General features: G+C 43.5%; 1 protein-coding gene across 1 annotated transcript; it reads left to right on the top strand.

Annotated features, from left to right (window-relative positions):
- Positions 1–870: 870 nt before the first annotated feature.
- On the top strand, positions 871–4672 carry BRIX1 (biogenesis of ribosomes BRX1). Its single transcript, XM_030005646.2, has 9 exons — positions 871–1020; positions 1411–1454; positions 2077–2147; positions 2531–2580; positions 2677–2750; positions 2847–2897; positions 3188–3289; positions 3847–3975; positions 4292–4672. Exons 1-9 carry the CDS (start codon positions 981–983, stop codon positions 4559–4561), a joined length of 831 nt encoding a protein of 276 aa, XP_029861506.1. The 5' UTR covers positions 871–980; the 3' UTR covers positions 4562–4672.
- Positions 4673–8710: the final 4038 nt, after the last annotated feature.

Here is an 8710-nt window from a genome sequence, read left to right as displayed (position 1 = left end):
GCAGTGCCGTGCCGTGCCGGGCCGGGCCGGGCCGTTGCTTGCCGTGCCATGCCGTGCCGGGTGTCCCGGGCCGGCCTTGAGCCATCGCAGCGCGGTGGTGCCGGGCAGCGCCGTTCCTGGGGACCGGCTTCTGCTGCCTTTATTGCTCGCAGGGCCGGGATGCCGGGACTCGGGGTGTCTGGGGGGGGGAACCCCGCTGCTAAGGGGGGGTCGAGAGGCGTATTCGTCTTTTTTTTTTTTTTTTTTTTCCAATAATCCCAGCACCAGTAAAAGTAACGTGGGAGGGCACGTTGTTTCTATGAAAACACGCGAAGAGTGCTTTTCTGGTCCGTATAAATAAGATGTATGACCTTAATCGCAAAAGTATTTTGGAAGAGTTGGATAATTCTGTTACATACAAAGGATATACGGAAATGATACCTGTTTCATTGAGGAGTCATCCTGAGAAGGCTTCAATAATTGCCTTGTAGTTTGCTGAAAAGAAAAACAAAAGTAGCACGTTGAAGTCTGAGATCTTGTCACGTGCTCGTGTGTAGGAAAAGCCAAAATGTGCTCCCAGACCGTGGCTCGGCTCGATTTGCGGGGAAGCAGGGGTGCTTTTTGCAAATAAGTAATGCCTACGGCTTTTTTAATGTTTACGTGCTTTGTACTGGTGAAAGGCTTTACGTAGGAACATACTGAAGCAGGATGGATGGCAGTTCTTCCTGTAAAAACTTACGCCCCCCTGTTCTGCAGGGAAGTCATCACTCCTGCTGAAAGAGTGAATCTGTGCACATAGGCAGATAATGTTAATAACAAATGTTCTTACTGCGTTTTTCTGTAATTACAGATCAAACTTTCGTTGTTGCTGTGTTGCAGTAGTTTCAAGGCTAGAAACTTCCTGCTTAACTTTTGTGTCTTTTTCCTAGGGCAAATGGAAAAACAAGGAGCGAGTGCTTATTTTCTCTTCTCGTGGAATTAATTTCAGAACAAGGCACCTAATGCAAGACTTAAGGACATTGATGCCTCACTCTAAAGCAGGTAGGGCTAGCCATCGTCCCTAACATATTTTCAGAATAGTTTTAAATGAAGAAATTCTAACAACCTGTTCCTTTTAAAAATGTGGTACCTAACTATTTTGATGAAACTTTTATCTTAAACACCAAATCTCTTTTGAGCCAACAAATACCGCAACTGTCATTGTGTCTTAATACTTTCTGGGAAATTATTCCTATGGCCTCAGTCCTGTAAGTGCACAGATGCTTTTGTTGCTATGTTTATTTATTGCCTAACATGACTGAAACATCTTGGTAGTTATTCTTAATCTTTCATTTATAACCAGTAAAATTTTTGCAAAAGGACTGACTGTTAAAAGAACTTCTTGTGTTAAATTGGTTTTCCAGCCTTCTAAATGTTGTTCTTGTCTTCCAGATACTAAAATGGACCGTAAAGACCAGTTATTTGTAATTAATGAGGTAATCCAGGATTTAACTAGCGTTTCTTTATTTTCTCTGGAAATGCAATGTGCAAGAGCAAAAGGCAGCCAAGTTCAAAGGATCTCATACTAGTTACAGGAGTTGTATAACTTCATAGATGAAAATTATTGATATTCAAAAAGTGCTCCTGTTTAAACAGGAAGTTGGCTTTTGATTAATAAAGCCAAAATTAAACCTTTAATTAAACATAGAGTTTTGTCATGAAGAAATAAAACAGAATGTGCCTTTCTATATAGGTGAAAGGTGTATTACAGTTTATACTTGAAGAAAGCAGGGAACAAATATGCAGCCAGGCCAAACAGTATAGTAGGGAATTGGTGGTTCTGAAACTAGAACCTAATGTCACAGCTCCTGCTCTAATGTTTATGTCCTGGAGCGCTTATCAGATTGCTTTTAGCTTTAGTGAAGTTTTTACTCCTGGTAATAAAATACGTAAGATTTTTCAACAAAACAAGTGCTTAAACTTAAGCTTGGGGATCATTAGGTCTAATTTATTAAGATGAGACCTTTGCTTTTGAACTTCTGTTTTGGAGGGGGGTGGAAAGTTTTTGAAAATTACTTCAGAGTTTTGTAAACAGCTAATTTGATGTGTCTTGTGTAGGTGTGTGAAATGAAAAACTGCAATAAGTGCATCTTTTTCGAAGCCAAAAAGAAACAGGATCTCTATATGTGGTAAGGAGTTGTTATGTTGTCTTACATTTCTATATATAGCTGGGGATGCTTCCATTCTATCTAAAGTTTCTTAGTGTCATAGTGGAGATGCATGAAGTATTGTTGCTTAGTTAAATCTGTACTAATCTTGCACTTCTGCACGTGATGCAAGTTTACAATGCACGACCAGTTTTTTGTAGACTGTTTACAGAAGCTTTTTACAAAATTGTTCAGAAAGCAAGTATTTATAAGTATGTTGAAGGAACGCAATAATGCTATAAAAGCAACTGAAATGACTTCAATACAAAAATAACTGGTTGGAGTGTACTGTTGAAATCCAGCATACCTTCTCGCTGCTGTTAACATTTTTCTTTTCTATCTTGCCTGCTACCTGTCCTCTGCAGGCTTTCGAATACACCACAGGGACCATCAGCTAAATTCTTAGTGCAGAACGGTAAGTTGGTTGACATTACTGTGTTTGGACTCTTGCTTTCTTGTCTGTACAGTTTTCTCTACGTACTAAAACGATCTTTTTAAAAAATTACTGTAGTTCACACACTGGCTGAATTGAAGATGACAGGAAACTGCCTGAGGGGCTCACGGCCCCTTTTGTCTTTTGATCCAGTAAGTATAGGTTTTATTTCATTGAGTATGCTTTTGTTTTCTTTGTGTGACTATTGCATTTAGTTTTGTATGTAAAATTATATTTTTTCTTTGTAGACATTTGACAAGGAGCCACACTATGCCCTCCTAAAAGAATTGTTTATTCAGGTCAGTCTGTAATTCTGCTGTCCAGTGTTTCTTCCTCAGTGGAAATGTTTTTTGGCAACATATTTAAAAATCTCAAGTGTTTTCTTAAGTAGTAGTTTTACACTTTCGAACTTGCAAAAAATCTTCAAAGGATTAGGGTCATGTGCTTAAAATCATTGGGACGCTTGTTCTTGAGTTTTGAAATGTAACCTGGGATCAGGATCTTAGTAAATTAAAATGAATTAAAAATGAGCCGTTTATGTTTGGCCTTTTAAATTACAGATATTTAGAAATACTGCCTTTTATTACAGATATTTAGTACACCACAGTATCACCCCAAAAGTCAGCCTTTTGTGGATCATGTTTTCACCTTCACCATTACGGACGAGAGGATCTGGTTTCGGAATTACCAGGTTAGTGGTCTCTTTTAGCTCATCAAGAGGAGCTCAGTGGAGTAATGTCATATCAAATCCATTAATTACAATAAAATGAGAAGAATCATTATTATCAGGATATGCCAACACCTAGTGCTTGCACAAGGTAATTCCAGTGTCCTAAAATGACTTACCTTCTCCCATGTATCTGGAAAGAGCTGGTTTAAGTTCTGTGTACTTCAGCTTGTGGTCTGTTGTGATTCTGTTGATGGTCGTCTTGGTAACAGGAAGTACTAGCCAAAGCCTAAGCTTTGCTTGCCTTTTAACCTTACTTGCTGCTTTGACCCAAAGTGTGCTGCAGCTTACTTTCTAAAGGAGGAATTCACAAATACCTAGTACTCCCAGAGTGCTTGCTTGAACCTAAAAGTACTGATTTATATACAGAATTGTGTTTATACAAGTCTAGCTTATTGGCTTCAGTGGCATTGTATCTCAGATTTAAGTTCAGTTGTACAGCACTGTATGCAAGGTGCCTACAAGGTCATACACTTTGATTCGATCCATGAGAAATGACTCAAGTATTCTTTTTATTGCAGATAATAGAAGAAGATGCATCTCTAGTAGAAATTGGGCCTCGCTTTGTCCTGAACCTCATAAAAATCTTCCAAGGTAGCTTTGGAGGACCAACTCTGTATGAAAATCCCCATTACCAGTCCCCAAATATGGTAAGCAGCTTTGTCTTTGTCTTCCCTTTCATTTAGCAACTAATTTGAAAACTGATTTTGCAGTCTGTGCAGGAGAATCATGCATGCCTTTCCCTGGGACCCTTTGTAGAAAAAAGTGCCCCAACTTATCACAATTTCAGAACAGAGTAATTTTGTAAAAATGGAACGAATGTAAAATTCATGTCACTGAAAATATGGCATTACACTGAGGATTTTGACAATTAGGCAGAGAAATTACCACCTGTTTCTTTAATACCTGATTTCTTCCATCTTGCTTATTTGAAATCTGATGTAATTTATATTCTAATTTTTGTAGCATCGACGGCTGATAAGATTGTCAGTGGCAGCTAAGTTTAGAGAGAAACAGCAAGTGAAGGAAGTACAAAAGATTAAGAAAAAAGGGAGCAAGGTGCTTATTGAAGAAGACCCCACCGAAGTGGTCTTTGAAACTCCAGCTGAAGAAAAGCCAGTGGAAATACAGCTTGTGAAACCAGAGTCAAAACCAATTGTTAAAGATAAAAAGAAGCCACGCAAAATTCAGAGGAAGAAGCAAAAAAAGCTTTTCAGAACTGAAGCATCAGCATAAATGTTACAAGTGATGAAACTAGCTATATTGACATAATATTGTAAATACTTCTTTTTACAGAAAAAACTAACTGGACTTCAGTTTTAAGTAAACAAAGTATCAATTTCTTTATTAGGATTGAGTTTGCACTCTTTTGTTGTCTTCCTCTCTTTGAGAGGATTCTTGGTTTTGAAAAACATGGGAACAGGGAAGGGGGAATAAGACACTCCAAATACCTCTGCTTTTGAGAATTGGCCTCTTACGCTTGAATACCTCTGGGAAACAACTCACTGTAACATGTACAAGGAATAAAAATAACTGGGTAGTCGTTGGTGCTCATCATGAACTGGAATTTAAAAGTCAGCTTTCCTAGTCTGACAGCAGTAGAAAGTAGTTTTAAAAGTTTTAACTTGGTAGGAATTCTGTCTTGGGGAGTGGTGTTAATTTTTTTCTCCTCATAATCCCTAGGGAATGAAAAGGGTTATAGCCTTTTAATTGCTTTTTTTTATCAATAGTAAAAAAGCTGCTACTTCTGCCTGTAGTAGCTCCTGTATCTAATCAGGTTCTTACAACCTGAAACATAGCTATGGGGGAGAAACAGGCTAACTTAGGATTCTAGCCCTTAATGCTGAGTTCATTGCAAGTTCCCTAAAGGCAAGAGGTACACGCTACCTGTGACTGGTGTGAGAGACTGAAAGAGTTAATGTCTCAAACATTGGGCCAGGGCAAGTTCTTCCTAACTACGAAGGGCAGGTGACAAGCCCATCAGCAGCTGGACAGGGAGGCTGTGCAGGAGGGTGCGCAGTTCCCTGTTCCAACGCGCTGAGCAGGGCAGCTCACTGTGCATGGCCAAAGATTGAACAAGGGTCATGTCTGCAGGGAAAGGGAAGTTACTCCCCAAACGACCCCCAAGCCCACCGACCCATTTCCCAAAGGTTCAGAAAACACAAACCACGCATGACACCTAATCAGCCTAATGAGTTTGAGTGCCTGCCTGAAGGAGGGGTAAGGAGATGATAAAAGGACACAAACTGAAGCCCCATGCGTGCCCGCCCCCCCCCCCCCCCCCCCCCGAACGGGACCCCTCGGCTGGAAACAACGCTGGACCCAGGACTGGTGAAATCTTTCTCTTTTCTTTTCCTCTCTCTCTCTTCTCTCTTTCCCTTTTCCATAATCCCTACACCTCATCCCTTTAGACATAAAACCGCTGACCAAGCCTGGGACTAGGACTGGATCCAGCTGCTCCTGGGGCCTTCTCTGAGAAGGAGTGTAGAAAGCAGGGGGGTCTGCTCTGAACCTTGTGACTCAACGGGAGGGATCTCCTTCTTCCCTGAATCGATGTATATGGTTACCGCAGGTTACACAGGTCACTGAGGTCACTCCATGCCAATTCCCTGCCACCTGCTGTTAACGCCTTCCAAGTTCAGTTTGCTTCTGCCGTGAATACAATGTTTAACTGATCATTTGGTGTCGTTTCACCTTAATCTAGCTGGAGGGAATTCCGAACTCACCACATCCCCTCGCTGGTCTGTCCAGCCTGGGTAGTGACAATTGGGTGTCAAAAGCGTACCCCTATAGTAGCCTGAAATGGAACTGCCCATGATTCACTGTTACAGCGACAGTGCTTAAAAACACAGAATTCTACGCGCTTATACGCTTACATGTGCAAGAAACTTTTTTTTTTTTTTTTTTTTTACAAAATTGCTGTCCTCTTGGTTCAATTATATGTGTTGTTGAGGTCTTGTTTTTCAAAGCAGAGTGAGTTCATATAGATTTTTCCATATAAAATTGGCAAATAAGCTTCCAATATTGCTTAAAAGTCTTTACAACGAAAAGCCTGTGTTTTGCTCATGGATAATGTCTGTACTTTAAATGCAGCAGTGTTCATTGCACACAGATGAGCAGCAGAAAGTCCAGAGTCTGGTTCACTGTAGTTCTTGCCCGCTGTCTGACAGTTGACATTGCCTCAGAGCTGCAGCATGAGGTCAGCTTTAATTTGGGGCTGTATTTTCATGAAACTTTTAGGAAATTATTGTCTGCAAGTCTGCCCTTTTGCCGGATGCAGTTAAATGAGTCACTATGTTCTTAAGTTACTAGCTGGGGAAAGGAGTGTACAACTATTCTCTCACAGAAAGTGAGAGGCATCAGCCTCCAACCACACCAAACAATTTAAACCATAATTTGCTGTGAGTTTCTCTATAGTGCTCAGCAAAACTCTGATTCCAAGAAACTTTTCTTGACTGATCTTAGCAAATAGTTTAAGACCTCTCTGGAACTCTTTCTTCATTACCTTTCTTAATCTGCTTTGCAGTTCCAGACCTCATGACCTGGTTCTTCCACCGATTCTATTCCTGTCTCCCTGTCCACTCCCTGAGCTTCCCTGTGTTTCAAGGTCTTGCTCGTGCCCTGTTCCTACTTGGTTCCTCTGTTCATTTCAGCTCTGGCATATTGGTGCTCAACAGCCACAGTGGCTTTGAGGTGCACCTGTCCCACCGTGGCCATGGGCCACGATGCTGTCAGAGATATACCTGCTCCACCGTGGTCTTACCCATGGCCGCAGTCCCTCCGGGGGTGTACCTGCTCTGTCGTGGGCCTAGCCACCACCACACGTTTTGAGTTACTCCCGCATGACCACACGCAGAGCCACCGATGCTTCAGGGTGGACCTGCCGCAGCATGGACTTGTCCACAGCCACAGATGCTTCGAGGTGTACCTTCTCCAGCATGGACTTATCCTTGGGCCACAGTCCCTTCAGAGGTATACCTGCTGTGGCACAGACATAACCACGGCCACAGATGCTTCGAGATGTACCTGCTCTGGCGTGGACTCATCCACAGCCACAGATGCTTCAGGGTGTCCTGCTCCCATGTGGACTCATCCACAGGTCACAGTCCCTTCGACTTGAGTTCACACTGGAGTTCCAGCCTGTCCAGTACAGCAGCACAGGAACAGCTGGCCATCTGCCACCCTAGGTGCATCACCATTGCTGTCACCGAAATGTTCCCAGGCACAGTAAAGATGACAAGCAGCACAGCGGTACGGCAGTACAGCAAGCAGCGAAGGCAAAAAGCAGCCACTAACGAGCACTAGACTCTAATATACAGTAAGGCAAGCAAGCCCCATGGCAAGCACAGAGGCCTGCCAATTAATAGCTAAACAGCAGTAACGGCTATAAATTCCACCTGGCATGTCCCAGTCAAATCTGTTGTTATCTCGAACACTTCGAGCCCCATGCTGGGCACCAAAAAGGACTGTTGTGGTTTAAACCTGGCCAGCAACTAAGCACCACGCAGCTGCTCGCTCACTGCCCCCACATTGGGATGGGGGAGAGGATCAGAAGGGTAAAAACAAGAAAACTCGTGGGCTGAGATAAAGACAGTTTAATAGGTAAAGCAAAAGCCGAGCACGCAAGCAAAGTAAAACATGGAATTCGTCCACTGCTTATCTTGGGCAGGCAGGCATTCAGCCATCTCCAGGAAAGCAGGGCTCCATCACATGTAACAGTGACTTGGAAAGACAAACGCCATCCCTCCGATCATCCCCCCAGCTTTGTATGCTGAATATGTTGTCCTATGGTCTGGAATACCCGTCTGGTCAGTCGGCATCAGCTGTCCCAGCTGTGTCGCCTCCCAACTTCTTGTGCCCCCCCAGCCTGCTCGCTGGTGGGGAGGGGTGAGGAGCAGAAAAGGCCTTGACTCAGTGTAAGCACGGCTCAGCCATAACAAAAACATCCCTGTGTTATCAACACTGTTCTCAGCAAGAATCCAAAACAGCGCCATACCGGGTACTACAAAGAAAATTAACTCTGTCCCAGCCAAAACAAGCACATGGAGCTGCATTCCACGTCCTCGTGTCCTGTTGCTGGTCACCAGAGAGAGGAGATCAGCACCTCCCGCTCCGCTGCCCACCACCCCCCCAACCCGCGGGGAACGCGCAGGCAGCCGTGAGGGCACCCCTCAGCCTTCTCTTCTCCAAGCCGAGCAAGACAAGCGACCTCGGCCGCTTGAGTCTTGCCCTCGAGGCCTTTCACCACCTTGGCTGCCCTCCTCTGGGCACACTCGAACAGTCTGATGTCCTCCTTACACTGAGGCGCCCAAAACGGCACACAGGGCTCGAGGTGGGGCCGCACCAGTGCGGTGTAGAGTGGGACAATCACCTCCCTCGAACAGC

Source organism: Aquila chrysaetos, chromosome Z (genome assembly GCF_900496995.4).
Source record: "Aquila chrysaetos chrysaetos chromosome Z, bAquChr1.4, whole genome shotgun sequence".
Lineage (NCBI taxonomy): Eukaryota > Metazoa > Chordata > Aves > Accipitriformes > Accipitridae > Aquila > Aquila chrysaetos.
Note: the sequence above shows the minus strand (reverse complement) of the source record. Positions and strands in the feature narration are given on the sequence as shown.